Here is a 24,783-nt window from a genome sequence, read left to right as displayed (position 1 = left end):
TAGGGAAACAACTTGGTATACAAACGCTCCTTTGGGTCGCAATACTTTGGGCGAAATTATCAAAAAAATATCATGCATGAGTTGAGCATGCTGTACATTACAGCAAGTCTCAGAAGTAATGGGGCAGCCAATTTGGAAACTCGCTAGCGATTTGGCTAACTGCCTGGGTTTTGACCAATCTGATTAAAATCTGATGTAGTGTACGGGCTTTAATTATTTTGCCTATAAACTTATTTTAATTTTATTTTTGATTACTTTTGTTATTAATGCCCTTTTATTTTATTATTTTACTTTGATTTTGATTTTGTGATTTTTTTAATTCTGCCCTACCTACCTACATCTGATCCGACGCCTATGTAAGTCCCGTTCAAATCTCGCGTAAGTAACAGCCAATCACAGCCCCCCTTTTATACAGGCTGTCGGTTGCTTACTTTTCAGTGTAGCGATACTCTACGGGCAATCTTTCTGTACATTATATTTTGCCCACTTGAATAAACCATTAATAGAAAATTGCTAGTATATTTTTATTTGCAAAAGAAATTCCTCAGCATTTTACAATTTTTGTCATTACATTGAATATTTTTTTCACTTCCAACAAATGTGTACACTTCCAGATACATCTTCGCCAGCCAAGGTTCGTTCATTCAGTCATCGCTTCAATTTTACATCACTGAGCATAATTATCTAGAATGGAAGCAAAAAAATACGTAAATCGTAATGATTAGAACACTGTAAACAGCTATAGTAAACAATGCAAACTGATTTTAAATTGTATAACGGTCACCGGCCCACGGCATCGACGCAGAAAATTGGAGCAAACAAATATTTCCTGATCGATTGCGATGTGTTCCAAATAAAAAATATTTTATTCCAGTCCAAATCAGCTCAATTACTTTAATAAAGAGTTATTGTATAATGTACAAAATGTTGATACAATTTGATGAATATTTACAGCTACGGCTTCAATACCGTAGACGATGTTGGCCCGATCTTCAACAAAACATCACCCGTCTCCAGGGCAGGCGACTGGAAAAAGACACTGGTGTTCGGTCGAAACGATGGAAAAAAAATCGTCACTCCCAGAATAACTATGCAAAATAACGATCTAAAGTCGAACCATTCGAGCCACAATATTAACATAAAAATGACTTTCGTTGCATTTGACAATGATAAACTTACCGTAAAGCCGTGTTATTCTCGGTCGCTAACGTCGGTATAATCCGCTATTTTATTTGAGTTATAAATAAATAAACGCTGCTCAGACTGATAAGTATGATATATTGAAGATAATATTTGGTAATCGTAGTCCTAAATAACTATTAAAAATAGCTAGACACACTTGCTTCTATGCTATCCATAAAGAGTGGTACGTTATCACACTTGCTTCTATGTTATCGATAAAGAGCCATTGCTCGAAACGTCTAGCTATTTTTAATAGTTATTTAGAACTACGATTACCAAATATTATCTTCAATTTTATTTGAGTGTTTGCCACCCGACTCCGCCCGGTGACGTCATCATGTGCGCTATAGAAGGAGGTCTGTGATTCGTTGACTAAAATCGTCGATAGTGGGTCTCGTTGAAATCTCGTTACATAGGCATCGGCTCAGATGTAGGTAGGGCGGAATTAAAAAAATCACAAAATCAAAATCAAAGTAAAATAATAAAATAAAATAAAATAAAATAAAATAAAAGGGCATTAATAACAAAAGTAATAAAAAATAAAATTAAAATAAGTTTATAGCCAAAATAATTAAAGCCCGTACACTACATCAGATTTTAATCAGATTGGGTTTTGACTAAATAGTTGGGTTTCGAATCTCGCTGGCGCCGACTCGTGGTCCCGTCCACTCTGGGCTAGTCTATATTGCATTAGGGAACATAGAATGCTTTTGCGTAGCCCCAGTGCTACATGTCTGGATTCCCCTGAATGATTTGCTTTGCGAGGTGTGATAATGTGAAAGTAGTTTCCCTGGTCAGCCTGAGAATGGCCACAGTCAGCTGGCGTACAAGTGATAATATGATAAATGTTATTAATCCACCGATATTTACTATATGGGGGTAGCCATCTTGAACACTGGTTGAAACTTAATAAAGCGACCAGCTGAGAAATAGTTGCCTACATTAAACATTAAACCAACCTCTAATAAAATTCGACTTCATTCATCGTTTTTGCGTGGACAATCTCTTGTATACGAACACCTCATTACATGAAGAAAATATAACACTTTCCCTTGTATACTTGAAAGCGAAATCGCCATCCAACTAAGGTATGACGACCCCCTACTGTTATATAGATTCACCCAGAGTGGGCGTGACCACATGACGGCGCCAGCGAGAGATTCGAAAGCCAACCGTTCAGTCAAAACCAAAGCAGTTAGCCAATTCGCTAGCGAGTTTGCAAATTGGCTGCCCCAATACTTCTTAGAAAGCAACTACTATAAAATCATTGAACGACGCTAGAATATCAATACGGATAATCATGAATTTAAGTGGCCATCAGAATGAAGGAAGTATCAGGAGTTACTGTCGCGACAGTTCTAGTGAACAAAAACGTCAGTGTAGTGACATTTTAATGTCAAAAGTTAGTGTTCCTACCGTCGATGAGCGTGGTAACAATGACCTTCCGATGGCCCCCAGTTCCAGTGTCGTTCGGCCGTTAACATCGGGCATGGCTCAAGTAGTGTCAGAGAAATATCTCCACAAGTGAAACGGTATGCTCAAGCTCAGTCGCCACAGAAAATCTGTTCAAAACTGCAATTTATATTTCTCCAAAACCAAACTAAAATCCTCAAAAACGACAACTTGAAAAATGTCAAACCACCATGTTCAAATTTACCACTCTTAACATTTGTTAATGTACTATTCCGCGATATTTATAATGTCGATTCGTGTGTATATTTTTTCTGTTTTATATTTGTATCAACCTTTTCTATTTATTGACGATGTATTTTAAGTAATAAACTTGAACATTTGCAATTTTATAATAATCTGTTTCATCATTTTATCTTGGAATTACATGCCTGTGCGAACGTGTCTCGGAGTGATTTCTATTCTCGGGGCGGACATCCAGGCATTTTCACCGCATGGCAACCATCACGGTGAAACAAAGGTCGAAAACTCTCAGAAAACGGTACATTGGGATAGTTGTTGAGACTCCCTTGAACAGTCAAACAAGATTACCCCTGCTAGTGTAACGCATATAAATTTGATTGTTCGGGATTATTTCAAAGTTGAGTTCCTGTTGTTTTCTCAAATTTGCACCGGCTCTTCGCTCGGCGTTCCGCATTCCTCAGCGGCAGCGCGCGCAGAGCCCGTAGAAATACTTGGTACAGTGGTGCGCGTCTTAGCAACATGGGACGTCTTGCGACGTAGCTCCGCCCCGAGGATTGAAAGAGTGTATGACGAGGCCCCAGAACGTGGTTATTCATCCCTCGGTGATTATTTCCCGCCAAATATGCTAATTTTGCCCTGAGAGGTTTTATATCCGCTACCAAATACCCTCGCGTGCCGTTTACATCCTCTAATTATATCATGATGAAATTAAAAAGGGCATTTTACGTTTTTACAGGAAATAAAATGAAAGTTTCATTTACAGTGAAAAATAGGTTTTTACACTTTACAGAATCTTCGCCAGCCAAGGACCAATAATTCGGCCGAAGCCTCAACATTAACCCTTGGCAGATTTCACCACGATATACTGTATGTCGCACGACCTCAACGTGTTGCTAGCTTTTTCTCCACTGTGTTTCTAAGGGAACCGGAATTCTCCAATGGTGTGTTAGTTGCAACGAAGGCCGGATCGGACAAGTTGACATGTTATCTGTTTCGACAGTTTTGTCAGTTTACTAAAACACGGATTGCACAAATATTTAAACATTCCATAGTCTTCATTATCTTGCCCATAAACAATTTTCAACGTTGGAATAAACAAAATTGGAAATGTGTCAACGAACGTAGACCTGTTCTTGACTCCCGGTGAATCAGCGCATAGCGTGATTGGTGGCGCCAGCTCCTTGGCGCGCCCAATCAAATGACTCAATTTAACTGCAGTAAAATACAGCTTTTCCTAACACGATCACGCATGGGTTCGTGGGCCGGTTATGATTGGCCGTCCTTAGCGAAACCGTGCGATTCGTACGATGACTTTACAGATAAAGCAAACTTAATTTGTGTATAAGAATCAAAATTGAAAATTGCATATAAATTACGAAAATACTTTATACGCTTACAAAAAAATAAGATCTTTGTACAAATTACGAATAAATAAAATAATTGATTACATTTTACACCTTGTGTACGAATTCACGTTTTTGTATTTACACTCCTAGCAGCCGACCCTCACCACTGGGTGACTGCTTATAGTTCCATGGTGACTGGAACTGTTCTCACCAGGTCATGTAGACTACCCTCAATGAAACATGCTCTTTAAATATTTGAATAAATTTAAACAACGATAGATTAAGTGATGTTCAAGGACAACATGCTTGAGATAAGTTCATTTTGAGTTTGTAGATAACCTACGACCACTACCCTTCCTGTGTTTTTCGTTGTTTTCGTGTTTTCACTACTCGACCGGCCCGGCTTACTCATACCTGAACCAGATAAAACAAATAATTCTATAAATGTATTATAACTATTCCAAATCCATGCAGTATACCTAAATGTCACAGTGTAAGAAACAAACAGATGTCAACTTGAAACGATATCCGTATTTCACTTGACCTCGATCAACACGGCCTTGATGATTATCATACACGTAGCTCAGATACTTTTGTGCATGTTTCATCGGCAATTTGAAATTGAGTGTTTACGTATAAACTTAACTTACCTTGAATGAAAGTCGAGAAAATCGCATCAAATCAAACGAACAGCACGGTATGACTTGTCCGCTTTAAAAGAGCCGCGAGTACAGCTGGGCTAATGTTTACATAGCAACGCTTACCCGTTTTACGTTCGTCGCTAACGCTAACGTTTTACGTTCGTCGCTAGATTTGCATAATTTGTCAAAAAATAATATACTCATAAAAATTAGTATAATGTATAATTGAAAAAAGAAGGTCTATGTTGGTTGTTTGGCATATTTATTTACTATGTCGTAAATGCTGCTATTTTACGTCATTCACCTGCGCACAAACATGCGCAATCGACGACAACGATGAGTAGGCTAGTATTAAAGGCCAGATTTGCATGTAATATTGTATTTGTGCGGGTTTAGTAGTCGTGCACTCATTTAATTTGTGATTTGTACACAACATGTCGGCGGAGTGCTGCTGCATTGGTGTAGACGTCGGGTACACCAACACTGACGCCGTTATTCTGAGAGGGAACACGGTGATAGGATGGGCAAAGACCACCACTACTGAAGATGTTACAGGCGGTGTCGTCGCCGCCATAACTACGGCATTGCGGGACATGCAGTCACAAGGTACAATACATTTCGATTCAGATTTAGACTGAGAAATAACATAAGCGTATATCATCGTCGGAATTTACCTTAACCAAACAATAGCAAGGAAATATAGTAACTTGTTTACATCGTGTGTGAACATATTGTAAACTATAAATAACTCAGACAAGATGGTGTCCGGTTGGAAAGTGTCTTTATTGCGCATGTACAAAAATGAATACATATACATTACAAGTATAAACTGTAGCTGGCGCTATAACACTATGACATCCCCTGTTGTTTGAAGATAAATAAAAAGTGACTGACAGTTTAAGAGTCTTATTGTTTGATGTTTCATATAAAGTTTTCATATAGTTTTGGAATTCTTTGTATTTAAACTTGAACTCGAAATTTATAATTTTGGAAACATCTTAACTCTATCAACTTAATAATAAACTGGTCTATGTAGTAACACGTAATATGTTTAAACATGACTTGGAGATACGGGTAGACTGCCATTATGACTCCACGTGACTCAGTAAGGGATTATTCTGTCCTGTTATGACTAAGTCAACTTCTATTTTACAAAATCGTGATATTTTCTGTTTGGTTTCACAATTCTACCAGACTTAGTTATAATTGCCGGTTTTGCAATTTCTCTAGGACTGTGCTTCTGAACATTTATAGTGTTTCGATTGGGTTCAATATTTTCTTCTATGGGAACTGGTGGTAATTGTTCACTGCTCGTTTTCTCACTACTGTCTGGAATTTTATTAATGTGACTTCTGTTTCTCCTGAGTACTTTTCCATTGGGTGTTAGGATCTGGTATGATCTGGGTTGTTCTGCTGCTGCTACTACCTCTCCTGGTGTCCAGATTTTGTCATTTTGGACACGAACTTGGTCACCTGGTTTTAATGGTTGGTATGGCAACTGCTGGAATGATGGTCATGCATTTTCTTTATAATGTTTTTGCGATCTAGTAGTTTCTTGTGCACTATATCGCTATTTGGGTGTTTTGGTTGTAATTTCTCAGCGAGTATGGGTAGTTGTGATCTCAATCAGCGACCTAGGAGTAGTTGTGCTGGTGACTCTAAATCACTCTCACGAGGTGTGTCGCGGTATGTTAATAAAGCAAGATAGGGGTCCTGACCAGCCTCCTTAGCTTTCTTTAACAAATTCTTAACTGTTTGAACGGTTCTTTCAGCAAGACCGTTTGATCTTGGGTAGTTGGGACTTGACGTTTTATGGGTAAATGTCCACTTTCTACTAAAATCCTTGAATTTACGACTTGTAAATTGTGGACCGTTGTCTGTTAGGAGTGTTTCCGGGATACCGTGACGGGCAAATGACCGTTTATTGTGTTTTATGACGGTTTCTGAGCTTGTGTCTTCTAACATGTCGACTTTGAAAAAGCCTGAGTATGCATCTACTATTAACAAATAGTCTTTGCAATGAAAATAGAACAGATCACTGGCTGTATGTTGCCATGGTCTAGTTGGTGTTTCTTGGGGTTTCAATGGCTCTTTCTGTTGTTTTCGTGAGTATTTTTGACAAACTCCACATTTTGTTATCTTGTCGGTAAGATCGGTCAGTATGCCTGGCCAAAATAACAAACTTTTCGCTCAACGTTTGCACATTTCGATACCTAAGTGTCCCTGATGAACAATATCTATCATTTCAGATCTGCGAGATCGTGGTATGACGATGCGGTTTCCTTTGAATATCAGTCCCTCTGACTCGTGGTATTCGTCTTGATCTTGCCAGTATGGTCCTAGCAAACTATCAAGGTTTCGTCTATGTGATGGAAATCCGTTTCTAATTACATCCTTGAGTTTCTGTAGTTCAGTGTCTTGTTTTGTTGCGGTCTGAAGTTCTTTTAATTTCGCTTCAGATACTGCAAGTGAGCTTGTGAGTAAGTGTACTTGGCAGTTCACTTCCTTTTCCATGTCACTTTCCTCTTGGCTTGGAAGATTAGCTCTGGATAGCGCATCGGCAACAATGAGCTGTTTCCCTGGCACATGCACTAGTGTATTTCTGTACTTCTGTAGACGGAGTAGAAAGCGTTGTGTGCGTGGTGGCGCTTTGAAAAGTGGTTTCTTAGCAATTGTTTCTAATGGTTTGTGGTCCGATTCCAATCTGAAATCTCTCCCATACACGTACATATGAAATTTTTCACATGCAAAAGTGGCTGCCAAAGCTTCCTTTTCTATTTGCGCACAGTTTTGTTCACATGGGGTCAATGCCCTTGAAGCAAATGCAATCGGATGATTTTCTTGAAGTAATGCTGCTCCGATTCCGTCTTTGGACGCATCAGCTGTAACAGTTAACTCCTTGTGTGGATCATAATAACTAAGCACTGGTGTTTCTGTTAATTTTGTCTTGAGAATTTCTGTTGCTTTCTTTTGCGATTCATCCCAATGCCAACTCGTGTCTTTCTGTAGTAGTTCATGTAGTGGCGCGCTTATTTGAGACAAGTTTGGTATAAATTTGCCAAAATACTGTATCATGCCCATGAATCTCATTAGCGAATGTTTGTCTTGTGGGTGTGGCATTTTGATAATCACCTCCACCTTCGCTGGGTTGGGTTTGACGCCTTGTTGTGTTAGCAGTAGACCCACATACACTACTTCTGTTGTACCAACGACGCATTTCGTTCGTTTTAGACGTAATCCAATTTTACGAAGACGATCAAGAACTTTCCGAAGTCTCTTATTGTGTTCTTCCTTTGTTTTTGCATATACTAAGATATCATCTACTGAGTTGCAGCAACCTTCTAAATTTTGTGCTAACATTTTCTGGAAGACTTCTGAGGCACTTGAGATCCCAAATGGTAATCTGTTGAATCTATAACGACCAAAACAGGTGTTGAACGTAGTAAGCTTGGAACTTTCTATGTCCAGTTTTATTTGCCAAAATGAACTCGAGGCATCCAACACAGAGAAATATTGTGCACCTGCTAACTTTGCACTAATTTCATCTGCTGTTGGTTATTCGTAGTGTTCACGTTTTATTGCTTGATTAAGTTCTTTAGGATCTAGGCTGCCATCTGATTTGTCTACACACACAATTGGATTTACCCAGTCAGTGGGTTCATCCACACTACTAATGATGTCCTGTTGTTGCAATCTGGACAACTCATCCTTGAGATGCGGTTTCAATGATTCTGGCATTTTTCTAGGAGGATATATGATTGGTACTGCATTTTCTCTCACGTTAATATGATGATCTGGTGTTTTGAGACATCCAATCCCGTGAAATAGATCTTTATATTCATCAAGAATTGATTGTGATTCACTAGTGGGTTTTGTTTTACACCTAGGTTGTATGTCGTCATTTATGTTGTAAATACGCTTCAGTAGGCCTAAATCTACGCTAGATTTTGCACCTATAATAGCTTCTGTTTTCACATTGGCCACTATGAATTCTACTTTGGTAGTCACATGATTTATACGTAACTTGCAGCATACATTTTCCACAGACTTTGATTTCTGATCCATTATATGTTGATAACTTGATGTTGACCTTGGACAGTGGAGGAGTTTTACGTATTTTACGAAACATGTAGTATGGTATCACATTTGCTTGGGCTCCCGAATCTATTTTAAAAGAGATTTTGTCATGTTTGGGACCAATTGGTAATGTAACATTCCACTGTGAGTCTCCTACATTAATCGGTTCTGACTGTATTGTTCCAATAAAGAGTTGGTCAAGTTGTTGTATTTCATCATATTCGTCATCTTGTTCTACTGTGTGTACTTGCTTTTCACCTTTGGTCGTACTACTGCATTGTTTGTGGTTTGATGATCGGCAAACACGTTGATTCATTTTTACACATCCGTGACATTTTTTTCCATACGCTGGACATTGTTTTGCTGGGTGTTGCATCCCACAATTTCCACAGTTATTATGCTGATCAGAATTTGATGTATGTTTAGACCCTGTCGATTTGTTAGGCCTGGCTGCACGGTGATTGTTTACCCGATTCACATTTACAGCACTAGCACTGTCGCCTGTATTTATCATTGTCTCAAGATGCGACTTTGATAGCTCTGATGCACGGCAAATATCAATAGCTTTGTCTAAATCCAGGTTTCATTCTCTCAACAGTCTCTCTCTTATCTGATTTTACCTAATACCTTGTACTATACGGTCTTTGATCAACGAGTTAGACAGTGGCCCGTATTCATATGTTTTCACTTTGTTTCGTAAATTAACTAGTCAGTAAAATGAAATATATATTCTTGGGACTTACAGTGTATAACTCCGGTGTCGAAGCGACTAGGGGTCGAGGGGTCAGGGTGTTCAACTTGGGGTCGGTCAAGGTGTTCAACTCCAGGGTCGAACTAGACAGGGGTCGAGGTGACTTGATATCCTTCACCTGGACGCCTAATCTAAAAATTAAACATGCGACCTGAAGATGCTAACATGGAATTCTGAGATGCAGCAAGCAATTCTAAAATTTAAACACGCGATCCGACGATGTTAACTTGTAATTCTTAGATGCGAGCAAGTAATTATAAAATTTAAACATGCGATCTGACAATGTAAACATGGAATCCTGGGATGGTCAGTGGCTAATGCCAGCAAATTAAATTTCTAATATTTTCTAAATCAATTTTTTTTTTCGTAATCGATAAATGCCAGACATATGGCGACAACAATTTTATAGTCATCACATGTCAGACTAATATATTTGCCAAATTTATGCCAGGAAGTCACCCAAGTTTGCATCCTGATTTTACAATGTCGACATTGTCGTGACGTTGCACGGGTTGAATGCAATGCTATCTTGCTGCGCGTGGTTCTGAATACAAAGCGTTTTGTCTTCCATGATTGTGTTTTTATCAAAGTTTGACAGATCAAAATGTTTTAAAAAACACTTAATCTGTGTTAGAACTTCATACCACAGAAGAAATCTCCTTACTTTAAAGGTGAATATGACCCGTTAATGCATTTGGACATTAGATAGTTACCTGGATACTGAAGCATGCTCGGCACTCGCACGAAACGGGATCTTTATGGTAATAAATATCTGAGATAAACTATGCATTCAGCTAGTATGCAACAATGTGACAACATTCATTCCAAAAAACAATGTAAACGTGTAATCAATAGATCATTAACTATTAACTACTATAGTGTATCGAATATAGGACTCCTGTTATAATAATGGCATTCTTGACGGATAATACATGACATTAATTAGGTGCCATCGGGCACGTATGCTGCATTGTCTTGTTATTTTCGCAACACAAAATGTTGTCAACACAGACAAATGATTACAAGAAATAAAATGCCAATACGAATGGAGTATAATTTATGTTTAGCAGCAGAGTTACTAGATTAGTTCGGTGTGTACTACATGTTCCAATGCACAAATAAATTACTATATAAATACGACTCGATCAGACTCTGGTGCTGGAACTTTATAATTTCATAGATTATATTTGTACGCATACAACGCTTTGTATTAACATGTAATACCGTTTCAGTTGTAATTTCATGTTCTAAGTGGTGATCTCCGAATAAAAAAAACGTTTAGCAATCAACCATTTTATTGTAAATCATTGAAAAATTCCAATGAGAATTTCTTAAAATTGGGGTTTCCAGTAAGTATCTATTAATGTACATAAAGGTTAGGAATAATGTATTAAATTTATAGAGCATATATAATATGAATAATGAAGCGATATTTTATAGTCGAAGGAAATTCGCAAATTCAAGAACACAAAACAGATATTTGACAATCCACAATCATTCAAACAAACTGACAATCAATGAGGACAAATTCTCTTTAACTTAATGTAATTAACCGCTTGAAATGCGTGTTACTGCTAGCAAATCATTTCGTTTGACACTATACACCCCATTCTTATCCATTCCAAGCAAAGGTTTAAACCAACAAAAAGAGGAAATTGTAAATATACATTATAATCAATTATTAAAATAATCTTCTTTAAAATTTGTTGTTTTTAAAATAATGCAGATACTAATTATATGTTTTTATTTTGCTTAGTCTGTGTTTTGTTACATTTGCAGTCTAATATTTTAAATTATAAATCTGTATTTGCAGGTCATATGGATAGTATATCGCAGGTCAATATTGGCACGAACCAGTTTGAAAATGCTGTAATTAAAAGAAGAAATCTGGCTAAGGTATCAGTAATAAGATTATGTGGGCCGGCTTCAACCAGTTTACCACCATGCATTGACATGCCCGCAGATCTTCGCAAGGTAAATGCCTTCCCAACAAAATAAAATGCCCATGATACGAAATGGATGATCTGGTCAATATATTTGAAAGCTTTTTTTTTTAACTTCAACTAAATCCTTCTTCTTAAATATATTCTTAGATTAGATTAGGCACAACACATTTTCATCTATTTCTAGGAACAAATGCAAGCCGCAAATTATTTCACTGTCGTATTGCCCTAGGCTTAGCAGCAAGGTTCTACAAAACATTTTCAAAACAACAAACAATAATTGGTGGCTTTGAGATAATATGATTACGATAGTTCACTGTCATATTGCAATGGACATACTCTTGTTGTATTCAGGTAGTATGTGCTTCAACACATTTACTGCAAGGCGGAAATGAATACGACGGAACCGAGATAACATCTGTAGATATAGCGGAGGTCAAAGGTTGCATTCAACAGATCAAAGAAAAGGGAATCGAAAACGTGGTAGTCTGTGGAATATTTTCCCCGGTTAATTCAGCTCAAGAATTAGAGGTACATAATAATAATAATAATAATAATAATAATAATAATAATTCAGCATCACTGAATTATAAACACCCAATTATAAAGTTTGATCGTTATTTTTGAGTCAGTATTGTTTCATACTATATTCGGCAGTCATTTCGTCACATTCTAATCTGTAGGTTGCAGCGATTTTAAAAGAAGAGTACCCTGGCGTCAGTCTGACGTTGTCCCATACAGTGAGTGGCATTGGTTTACTGGAGAGAGAAAATGCAGCAGTATTGAATGAAAGTTTGAAACCGTACTTTTTAAAAACCACCAGTGACTTTGATATAGCCCTGCAGAGTCTTGGTCTTGATTGTTCTCTTTACCTTACGCAGAATGATGGTACAATTCTCAGGTAAAACAGTTCACATTGAATTTAAAAAACAATAATAAACCAAAAATATGGCGAAATTATTCTGCACCTATGATATAATAAGGGTAATAGTTGAGCTGGTATAATTAGCAAATGTGTTATATACTGAAACAAATTAGAATTTTGATATATCAAATATACCAGTGTATACTGGAACAGGAACTGTAGCAGTCATTGAGGAAAATAGAATGATGCTCCGTACAGCGTCCCTTTGTGCGTCGTGTACTATTAAGTATGTTTCTGGGTGGCACAAACAATATACAACCGTTACTTAGTGCAATATCTGTAACCTGTTTTTAAAAATACGCTGTATCAAATATATTCGCAACAAAATAGTTAATGTTTTAGACACCGTTATTCATTTACTGTTGTGTAGACTTGTTTTTAGACTTGTTTGAAAACCGATGGACAGAGATGGCGTAATAACGTTGACTTGCACAAAGTAGATGTGAAGTCACAAAGTAAATGTTCTGCCAACTGCTAACCCCCAGACCGTATTGTCAAATTCATTTCAATGCTTATAGATTATGTCCTACATGAGTTTGTATTGTACACTCGAAAAATGTAATTAATATTGCCGCGGGATTTGTACGTGTGTGATACAACTTTCATGGAATATTGAACGTAATATTTCACGTAGAATAATCGAAATCGCGTGTGAATCCCAAGAGACATCAAAGAAAACGATTACAGTTTCCTGTCCATGTATTCACTAGTGTCTGATCCTGTATGAAATATATATGTGCATCATTGTAAATAGACAAAAATATTTAAATCAACACTGTATTCACAACATAGTATTATTGTATGTGTATTTCTAGTAACAAACATATCAAATTCTTTCCATTCAGTGCTAAAGATTTTTTAGAATTTCCCGTGCGTACATTTGTATGTGGAACCTCTAACATTGTGAGAGGAGCATCACATTTAGCTTGCATCGAAGATGCTACAGTTATAGACATCGGTGGTACATATACTCATGTGTGTGGTATGGCAGGAGGATTTCCCAGGTTAACTTCATCTATCGTAGAGGTACATTGAAATAAAAAAATATATTCCAATTGAGGTTTGGTTGTGGTAATACCAGCAAACCATATCTTATGAGTTGGAATTAGATACTGGCTAAATAAAACCACTTTAGTAGTTACATTATATCGTATTGTCGATATTATTGTCTGCACGCGATCTGATGCAAGCAGCGGACAATACTTAGCTTAGTTTTGCAGCAGAATTTACATTACTATATGTTCGTGACATTGATCATTTATCTCAAGTATATTATTATAGTTTTTTTTATGAACTATATATATTAATATGTTGTGTATAACAAACACGATATTGTTACTATACTCTGATGTTCCAGACCTTATATATTATTATTGTTTTATTTAACTGTCTGACTACTACTGACGTATTCCAGAGATAGTGTAATAATCTCTAACATTACACTGTCAGTTTATTATTTATGCTTAATGTTAATATAAATACTTTTTAAGATGGGTGGAGTGAGAACCAGCCTCAGAATTCCTGCTGAGAAGAGAATATGTCTGGGCGGAGGATCGCATGTAAATTTTGTGCAACTTCCCGACGCCAAGGTAGGTTAAAATGTTATAGTACCTTACAACATTATAATAATTTGTGTATAACTTGTCTGAAAACCTGTATTGCTGTTAATTATCTGTAATTAATATTTCAATGTATTAACCACAATAGTTATCACCTTTTCCCACAAAGAAATCTGTAAAAGTCGGACCGTTGAGTTGTGGAAACAAGCTTACTATCCAAGGGATGGTTTTTGGTGAACTGGTTGAAAATCAGGTATTGACGGCGACGGACACTGCTGTTGCAGCAGGAGTAGCAAACGTAGGAAAACCTGAGAAAGCAAACCAATTAGACGAACAGTTATTTGCCTCTGCGGTTAAAGAAATGCGCTTGATGGTGGAGGCTGCACTTGACCAAGTTAAGGTGACAAGATATGCTTTAGATCATACCACAAAAAACAAAACTTGTTTAGATCATTATTTAACAAATTATTTCTGGTGTCTCAACTTTCACATCTTTAATCTGTTGTTTGCAGATGGAACCAAGAGACCAACCCGTAATATTACTTGGTGGCGGGAGTATTCTAATTGATGACAAACAGAAGCTACAAGGAGCATCCAGTGTCATCAGGCCACCACTCTTCGAGGTACGTTCCTTTCAGTTCACCAATACAACCAGTCAGCCTTCAGAGAATATTAAGGTTGATCAATACGGTTTCCCGAACTCTGGTGCTTCCGAAGTTGACGGGTTTTCACGCGAGATCACGTTTTATTCCCCATGTACTAGCATAGGGAAAACTACAGAAACTGTCGTAATAATAGTAGAAAAAGAAAGATAGTCACTATGCTTATCCCTAGCATAGGAAAACAGAAAGGTATAAAAGAAAAAAATGGATTGAAAACTGATACTGATTCGTTTGTATGAATTTTGTATGAATATCCCCAGCATTATTATGAATGAAACCAAATAAATGTATAATTTACACCATTGCAAACATTCCCCTGGGTTATTCTACTGTACTATATTATAGAGTAGTATAAGCATACCCTCTTATAATTGTCTACGATTACAATTGAGAAACCTATCCACTGTTATTTAAGGTTGCAAATGCCGTGGGAGCAGCTCTTGCACAGGTCGGTACCGAATATAGTAAGATAGTCAAAATGGACAAGAAGGTCAAACAAATAATACAAGAACACACTGCTGGAAAATCTGTATTTGATACTGGAGTGAGAGACGTCATACATATGACTATGAGTGATGTAGCTGATGAGAGCAAGGTGGGAGTGAATAGTGTTATTGTTATTCCAGTCACTGATGTCTAATAGGTTTAATATTGTAACTTTTTATTCAAATCTTTAAAATTATATATTTCTTTGTTTCGAGCTTATGTTTATGTTGATGACACGCTTACTCAATTCCATACATGCTATGGTAGACTCACATGTTATGTTCACAAGTGTATGCGGTTATACAGTAGTCATGGTAATTAATATTTATCAATTTGATGCAGTCATGAAGATACACAAAAATGTGCATTAGTATTTTGTCAAACAGTAAATAGTTGGCGGAAATATGTGATCTCCTGAAATATCTCATATCTTTCAAATTATTCAGCCATTTACCTCTTCCGTAAACTTTGGGAAAGTTTTCAGACAATCCATACATGGTGATGTATCTAAGAATGACATAAAAGGTATGTACTAAACAAAATGCCATCGCCAAACATTGCGTTTTTTTCAAACAGTTTGAAGTCCAAAAAACGAAATAAACCTGGGATAATCTATGTGTTGAGACGTAATTGCAGCTCAAAATGAGCTACGTGCAACATTGTGTGTTAGTGAATAAATAAAACAATAATTGGTGGCTTATCAAATATACAGACGGTATTATTTTGAATCAACAAGGATCTGTCAGTCAGACTGGTGGGGGTGTTTATAAAAGCAGGCAACGACTAGTGTGACTAATGTAGTTAGAGTAGTCAACATATATCATGTCTAGAATAATTCATGGATTACCTTTTTCTGACTTTCTGTAACATTTTGGATCATTTAACGACAAATTAAAACACTGTCACTATCCAATTGTCGAACTTCACTGATTTCCACTGTTACGAAGTGCAACTGAATCAAGAAAAAGACGGCATGTAGAGGAATTGTGTAAAAACTGTATATTTATTACTGACACTAAAATTTGCAATTGAACTTGCACACTCCCCGCCGATGTAAGACAGTGTGTTTGTTTCCTTGGCTCGAGTCACTACATACATTTATTCACAGTATTTACATAAACTGTTTCTAGATGCAGGTTTTAGCGATGCATCGGCAGAACAAGAACAAACCACAATGGGAGACATTGATGGCCAACCACGTATAGATACTTCAACAGGGGAATGGCTATTGTCAGAGTGGGACGTAGATTGTATTGCTCTCGGTGCTTCTATACTCGGCTGCGGTGGAGGGGGTGAGCCTTATTTACAGAAACTGCAATGCAAACTTATACTGCGAGATGGCAAGAAGATACGAATTATAACACCAGAAAGGTATGATTTTCTACTTTGCACAGTCATGCGTCTGTAGACTTGCTGATAATATTATTATTTTTCTAACAATTCTGTGTTTACTTTCAGTATTAACAATACTGGATTCGTTTCTTGTGTTGCCGCTTTGGGTGCACCATTGATTGAAATAGAAAAACCGGCTGTGGACACCATAATAGAACCTGTTGTATGCCTACAACAAATAATCACATCAAACAATATTCTGGATGAAGGTAAGACGTGCCTATTTCCCTTAGATTTGCATAAGCTTTGTAGATGATTGCCAGTACATATATCATATACAAAAATGATCTCAAATGCCATCAGTGTCATATAGAAACTACTTGATTGTTTCTCAGGATGGTATATGGCGGGTGCCACATGTAAAACAGGGTGGCTCACTCTTTTTGAAACACATTACATTCATTCATGTATAGCATGGAGTCCGAAACCTCTTTATTGTACTGAAACGACTATATGGTGTAGTTATTTTGTTTTGTTCTTGTGGATAATTTTGTCATTTCTTTTGTGTCCTTGGAATTGCCCTATTCAAATGTTGTTTTGGGGATCTAAGGTTGGCTATGTTATTTCCACTTTACAGTAAAAGAACGTATTCTTGATTTCTAAAAAGTCGTTTCGTAATTTCGTATTTGGCACATCCAGTTTAAAAGGATAATTAAAAAATATATGTTAATTTCTCCCCATCAACAGCAGTCGACATTGAAGAGGACTTAAATGGACTTAAATATATTGACGACTTTCATGGCCAATTGGTGAAAAACGTGGATACACCAGGATTGAGTGCTATAATGAGTGCTGAGATTGGTGGTGTAAATTCATTGATACCATTATATGTTGGTGGTCTCTTGGATCTCCCAGTTGTGGATGCAGATTTCATGGGCAGAGCTTTTCCGGAGTTCCAGGTTTGTACAAATCTTGTACAAATTCTTAAATTGATTTTATATTAATTGATATTTGCATTCAACAACACACAAGTCCATGTTTACCTTCAACACTCTATATGGCACCTGTAATCTATAATTACTACAGCTACTAGTAACTTCAAGCAGACATATCACTTTAGCCACGTTGTAAATTACAAAGTTTGTGACAATAAAGTAACTTCACAAACATTATCACAAACAGAATCAAAGAAAGCTTAGAAAGAACTCCCGTGTGCTGAGAGTATTGAAGACACATCAAAAATTAATTCAAAATTACTTGTACATGAGATATTGATGGAAAAGCTGAAAACTAATTATGTAAATCAGGTAACTAATATGAACAGAACAGAACAAAAAAATTATGAATTATTATGCTAATTAGAGAATTAATATTAATCAAAATTAATCAGGTCTGTCTATTGTCCTAGAGCATTTATGTACCAAATTTTATTCAAATGTGATGATCAGTAATTGAGATATCAGTGGAACATTATGCAAATTAGGTAATCAATATCCAATTAAAACTAATCAGGTGTCTGCATAATCCTAGAAGATCTATGTAGCAAGTCTCATTGAAATATGATGATTACTACTTGATAAATCAAAAGCTGAAAATTAATTAATTATGCAAATTAGGTAATCAATATGTACTCATATTACCCTAAAAACTATCAGATCTATGCAGTGTTCTATGACATCTATGTACCAAGTGTCATTGAAATATAATGATTACTACTTGAAATATCAAAAGCTGAAAATTAATTAATTATGCAAATTAGCTAATTAATATATACTGATATTACCCTAAAAACTATCAGGTCTGTGCAGTGCCCTATGACATCCATGTACCAAGTTTCATTGAAATGTTATGATTACTACTTGAAATATCAAAAGCTGAAAATTAATTAATTATGCAAATTAGCTAATTAATATATACTGATATTACCCTAAAAACTATCAGGTCTGTGCAGTGTCCTATGACATCTATGTACCAAATTTCATTGAAATGTGATGATTACTACTTGAAATATCAAAAGCTGAAAATTAATTAATTATGCAAATTAGCTAATTAATATATACTGATATTATCCTAAAAACTATCAGCTTTGTGCAGTGTCCTATGACATCTATGTACCAAGTTTTATTGAAATGTGATGATTAGTACTTGAGATATCAGTGGAAAAGCCGAAAATTGATTAATCATTATGCAAATTAGGTAATTAATATTGCATAGATTTTTACCCAAACTATTCAAATCTGCGCATTAGTTTGGAGCATCTATGTGCCAAGTTTCATCTAAATCCAATGAGTGATTCTTTAGATATCAGTGGAAGAGTCATGGAACAGCTAAAAATCAGCTAATTATCATGCAAATTAGGTAATTAATATGCATGGCTTTTTACCAAAACCTAATCAAATCTGCGCATTGGCCCAGAGCATCTATGCACAAAGTTTCATCAAAAACTGATGTATGGTTCTTAAGATATCAGTGGAACAGTCGGACACACATACACACACATACACCCACACACACACATACACCCACACACACACACACACACACACACAGACAGACACAGACACACTAACTGCAAAAACTCCCTTTTTGTGCTTCGTACACGGGAGTCGAAAATCATCCTCTGTTTGAATAATATGAGATTGTCACAAGATAAACCGCAAAATAGTCAAGTAGGCACAGCGTTCCCGAGCAGCAATACGACAATCGTATCGACTGATCCGATCTCGCACTGCACCAGTGTACACGCTGCGGTATTCTAATATTGTACTTATTTTTCCTGATTGTATTAATAATTTAAAGTGAGATAATATCCCCTCGTGTGTGTTTCTGTAACATGCTTCTGCGTTCGATGTTAGTTCTCATTTTCTCGTGATGGTTGCTAGTTAATGTTAAATTGTCCCCTGGTGAATTGGTTTCACGTGTGAGCTCATCTCATCTCAATTGACATTTCTGTTCACGCATTTCTATGTCCAATACGACACATAGTAGTAGCATGTCAATAGGACAACGCGTTTCTAGAATAGCGTGCCGTTTTGAATGAACCCATTCAAATTGTGAACTACATAGGTCAAATAGAACCACTCCATAATGAAATTGTTATGACTTCACGAGTAGTGCATAATAGATTCTTGACAGTGACGGTGATTTGCACAGTGATCACGTGATTACACGGCAATTTTTTGATGGGATGTTTTTTTCATATTATTTGAGAAATAAGCTTTTCAAAAGTATATAACGTGATGGGATTCGAAAAATATGTTACTTGAGAAATATGCAATATAATTACAATAGCAAAAACCTCTATAATTAAATCCTTAAGTGGACAGAATGTAGTGATTTCTCAGAATCCATTCTTTATTACAGTTGTCGAGTTTAATCGTCAAGTTCGTTCCCTGTATATTATCCCTGTATACAGTATATTAAATTGATTTTGCTGCTGTTTTAATATTCTGATTATTTACCATCTTCAGATGTGTATACCCAATATGTTTGATGTGCCAGCGTATCCGTGCTGCATGTCTGATGTCAAAGGAAGAAAAGCAGTAGTGTTGAAGGCGAAGAAGGCACAAGATATTGAAAATCACTTGCGAAAAGTTGCCCAAGAAATGGGGTAAATACTTTCCTGATACAGTCGGATATAATGCGCACATATATGCAAAGTCTGGGAAGTGAATTTATCAGATAATTACTCAATAAAATCATTTAAAACTCCCCAATTGCGAATACACCTATATAATTATTTTTCATATGAGCTACAGGTAATACTTATTTGTTGTATTGGCTTCTGTTGCCTAAATACAGGTTGTGCCCAAATAAACACTTCTAACTTTTCATCACAGGTGCCAAGCTGGACTTTGTTTTGGTTCGTACAGTAAATCGGATATCATGAACTATAGTGTGAAGTATACGTTCAGCAGAGTTTGGCGACTCGGTCAGGCTGTACTACAGGCAAGGCGTGGCAGGACAGATCCCATACAAGCAATACTACAATGGGAGAATGGAAAAACCCTGATTGTTGGAAAGGTATGGGTTATTATTACCTATATTCTGATACAGTACATAATAATAATATTGATATCAAATGGGTATGACTCATATGATATATAAACACATATTAATCTTGTTTTATTGTGGACGCAATTATCATTTTCGCTCACAAGTGCAATACTTATTTGAATATTTCATGTATAATATTAATACGCAGTACTTGCAATTAAAAATACGCAGTGGAAAAACAATGACTTGTTTATCCATACATTCCAAAGGGTTTTGTCTTAAAGAATACATTTTTTTTCTATCAGAATATAAATATTATTTTCAGTTATCTCGTTAATTATCAATGAGGTTCATTCACACATCGCTGGTAGAGTACATATGACACGCACATTAAATGGTAGTTGTATAATAAACATTATAAACCATGTTATTCATGTGGATTTAAATACTAAATGTGTTCACCCGAAACGAAATAATAGGGTTAACCATTAGACAAAAAAATGCCACTTGGTACTTGTATTAAAACAATTTTGAACCAAATTCCCACAGATATCGGATGTTAAAACGAAACTGTCAGGCGCATTCTCAAAAGCAAAAGTGATCATTGATGGTTATAACGCATATGCTGGTCAGTCACTTCGTGTCGAATGCCGGAACGAAAATCTGACTGCAACTCTTCACTGCATGACAGGAGAATCTAAGGTAAGATGGCAGTTTTTTGCTGTGAATGTGCATTACAAGTATTATAGTATTGCCATTACTGCCACCATAAGAAACTTGCATAGTTTCATTGCATCTGTACCTTAGCAAACATACAACTAACATACTACTGGTGTAACATCGTATTCAACTTAAATATTACTGTTATTTCCTCATATTCATTCGATTAAACATATCGCTACGTTAAATTACATTGTACTCATGCTTGTTCAATTGTCAACAGGTTGTAGCATGTGTTCCTGACTTGATCGCTATCGTTGACACTGACACTGGGGAGGCTATTCATTTTGATGAGTTACGAAATAATCTACGTGTCACTGTGCTTGTGTTCGCATCACCGCATATTCTAAGAACACCGACAGCATTGAAGGTCGTTGGTCCACAAGCGTTTGGATATCCAGAAGATGTTCAGTACCATCCTGTGGCGGATTACACAGAATATAAACCTGTTCATCAATGTGCAGCAAATAGTTTTTAAATATTATAATTATATTATAATAGCGTAGATTCGACTCTGAATCCAATATTACCCTGCTGGAGAATCATTATTTTTATTATGATATATAATTAATTTTTACATATATAGCGACCAGTTTTTAGAGAACTGCTGAAAATTGTAAATAATAATTAAAACGTGCATGTCGAGGTTTATTTTCTTTTAGATAGTAACGTACTAGATAGGACAGGGACTCGATAGTAAGTTCTGTATCCTTATTAAATATATAAGGCTAAAAGCCTGATGGCGTGTAGTAGCAGTGACGTAACTCATTGACCAAATATGGACAATGATATGCTATTAATTATAATATAGTATAATATAGTATAGTATGCTTAGTGAAACTGTTATACTACGGATATAATACTGTAGATATATACTACATACCCAGGATAAGTTATTCAGAATTTAAGATTTGCACCTCCAAGATGTTCAACATTCATAATGATAGCTCATGTATATAATATTAAAACAATTGATAAATGATGGATAGCATAACATAACTATTTTCCATACTAATAGCGTATGAATAAAGTAGTATTGGTCAAATGGCATATGGAAGTCAAATTTGTCTTGAGTGAGTGGTACTAGCTAGTAATTTGAAAGCCATAGATAATGTTGCATATGTGACTTGGGAGCTATTAATTATGAAACATTTCGATATGATTAAGGTTCTGCTAAAGTTTTTTTTTTTTATTTTACCAAATATACACACATGCGAGTATGTACAGGAATTTTGCTATTCAAACACACACAATTGTAATTTAGTATGAATCGCTATTAAAAGCATGGAGAGATGTTTCACAGCGGGTAATCTAAAGAAAAACAAGAACATACAACCTCAATTATACAATATTATAGACATTTGAACATGTACATTTTTTGTCGTGAATACTGATGGTTGTCGGTATAGATGTGTGTATCACATACATTCGTACCAATGTAACAAGAACCACTGAGTGGATTTGGATAAAGTTTAATACACATATACTTTGTAAGGTGCCCCAGCCCTGATTAGATTTTGTCCAAAATCCATACATAATAATTAGCTACTAATTAACTATTTTTAACATTTCTTATTAATATCCTAAAAACTGTTTTTCTTAATAAGTTAAAACTTGGCACATGTATACCGTGTATGTCGTTCAATGTCTTATACTATTAAGTATATAATCTACGGTAATTAATTTGCTAAAATGGGATAAAATTTGGTGAATTCATATTGTTAGTGCAGTTTAATGTCTAACACTACCCATTTCAGCATGTTCAATTGTCACCATGTCTAAATTAGCTAAAGCATCAAACGATAACGCAGCATGAGCATACTGGGGCAGAGAACTGTTGTATAACCAAGAATAATTAATTAACTTCACATGGGTGCACTTTTTAGAATATCAAACTGTCAATGCTATATTTATGGTAGTTATATTATTATATGGTATGTATTTATTTACAATATTTATGGTATGTGATAATGCACTATTCAATGAATTGTGAAGATGGTTAGAAAAAATACTTTACTTCGCGACCAGAAGCTTTATCTGTTTCGACAGCATGTTGGTTTTATAGGTAAAACTCAGTTTTATTTTCTCGTTCAGTTCATTAAAAACCTGGCACTAGAAAACTGGATTTAAATACAGGAACGATATGACCCGTTTTAAATGATAAAACACGCCAGATCGCACGTGTTTTGAAATACATACGTATAACTTTCTCAGGTCCTCAGTTGGGGTTTAAATTTCTTAAAACAGTTGTCACTGTCAACGGCAAGAAAAATACGATGTAACAATTTCCTCAAATTATTATTATAGCTAATCAAAAAACGTCAGAGGGTATTTGAGAACATTGAGAAACATGTGAAGAGTAAGGTGATTGAAGGTTTGGGAATGACCGTATTTCACTTATGTTGACAAGTGTGTTTTAAGAAGACGAGGAGTGTGGCAATAACAGATATTGAACATGTGCTGTATGATTGATCACAAAAGTTACAGTCGTCTAGGGTTGGTTTAACTTGGTATTGGATCGGACACATTTGGTATATTATCACAATAGTCTAGGAATGGCCTAGTTTAGTTTATGATTGGACACATTTGATATATGATTTATCACAATAGTCTAGGATTGGCCAAGTTTGGTTTATGATTTGGCACATTTGATATATGATTTATCACAATAGTCTAGGATTGGGCAAGTTTAGTTTATGATTTGGCACATTTGGTATATGATTTATCACAATAGTCTAGGATTGGCCAAGTTTAGTTCATGATTTGGCACATTCGGTATATGATTTATCACAATAGTCTAGGATTGGCCAAGTTTAGTTTATGATTTGGCACATTTGGTATATGATTTATCACAATAGTCTAGGATTGGCCAAGTTTAGTTTATGATTTGGCACATTTGGTATATGATTTATCACAATAGTCTAGGATTGGCCAAGTTTGGTTTATGATTTGGCACATTTGGTATATGATTTATCACAATAGTCTAGGATTGGCCAAGTTTGGTTTATTATTTGGTATATGATTTATCACAATAGTCTAGGATTGGCCAAGTTTAGTTCATGATTTGGCACATTCGGTATATGATTTATCACAATATTCTAGGATTGGCCAAGTTTGGTTTATTATTTGGCACATTCGGTATATGATTTATCACAATATTCTAGGATTGGCCAAGTTTGGTTTATTATTTGGCACATTTGGTATATGATTTATCACAATATTCTAGGATTGGCCAAGTTTGGTTTATTATTTGGCACATTTGGTATATGATTTATCACAATAGTCTAGGATTGGCCAAGTTTAGTTCATGATTTGGCACATTCGGTATATGATTTATCACAATAGTCTAGGATTGGCCAAGTTTAGTTTATGATTTGGCACATTCGGTATATGATTTATCATTATAGTCTTGGGTTGGCCAAGTTTAGTTTATGATTTGGCACATTTGGTATATGATTTATCACAATGGTCTACGAATGGTTAGGTTTGATATATGATTTATCACAATGG

The 24,783-nt window shown here is 35.9% G+C and overlaps 1 protein-coding gene and 1 long non-coding RNA gene across 2 annotated transcripts; one reads left to right on the top strand and one right to left on the bottom strand.

The window, feature by feature from the left end:
* Positions 1-510: 510 nt before the first annotated feature.
* Positions 511-1,424, bottom strand: LOC144349710 (uncharacterized). The gene is made up of 2 exons (XR_014931261.1): positions 1,180-1,424; positions 511-684 (listed from the first exon to the last, which is right to left on the bottom strand). It is a non-coding gene; the product is annotated as an uncharacterized LOC144349710 (long non-coding RNA).
* Positions 1,425-5,146: 3,722 nt separating this feature from the next.
* Positions 5,147-22,323, top strand: LOC100376092 (uncharacterized). The gene is made up of 17 exons (XM_085492243.1): positions 5,147-5,428; positions 11,464-11,624; positions 11,948-12,124; positions 12,277-12,494; positions 13,364-13,544; positions 14,009-14,107; positions 14,247-14,477; positions 14,590-14,700; positions 15,155-15,334; positions 15,672-15,750; positions 16,356-16,596; positions 16,684-16,826; positions 17,305-17,516; positions 20,028-20,167; positions 20,397-20,580; positions 21,103-21,255; positions 21,497-22,323. Exons 1-17 carry the CDS (start codon positions 5,257-5,259, stop codon positions 21,749-21,751), a joined length of 2,937 nt encoding a protein of 978 aa, XP_085348369.1. The 5' UTR covers positions 5,147-5,256; the 3' UTR covers positions 21,752-22,323.
* The last annotated feature ends 2,460 nt before the right edge of the window (positions 22,324-24,783 follow it).

Source organism: Saccoglossus kowalevskii, chromosome 2 (genome assembly GCF_978046115.1).
Source record: "Saccoglossus kowalevskii chromosome 2, keSacKowa6.1, whole genome shotgun sequence".
Lineage (NCBI taxonomy): Eukaryota > Metazoa > Hemichordata > Enteropneusta > Harrimaniidae > Saccoglossus > Saccoglossus kowalevskii.
This window is presented reverse-complemented; position numbering and strand designations above follow the sequence as displayed.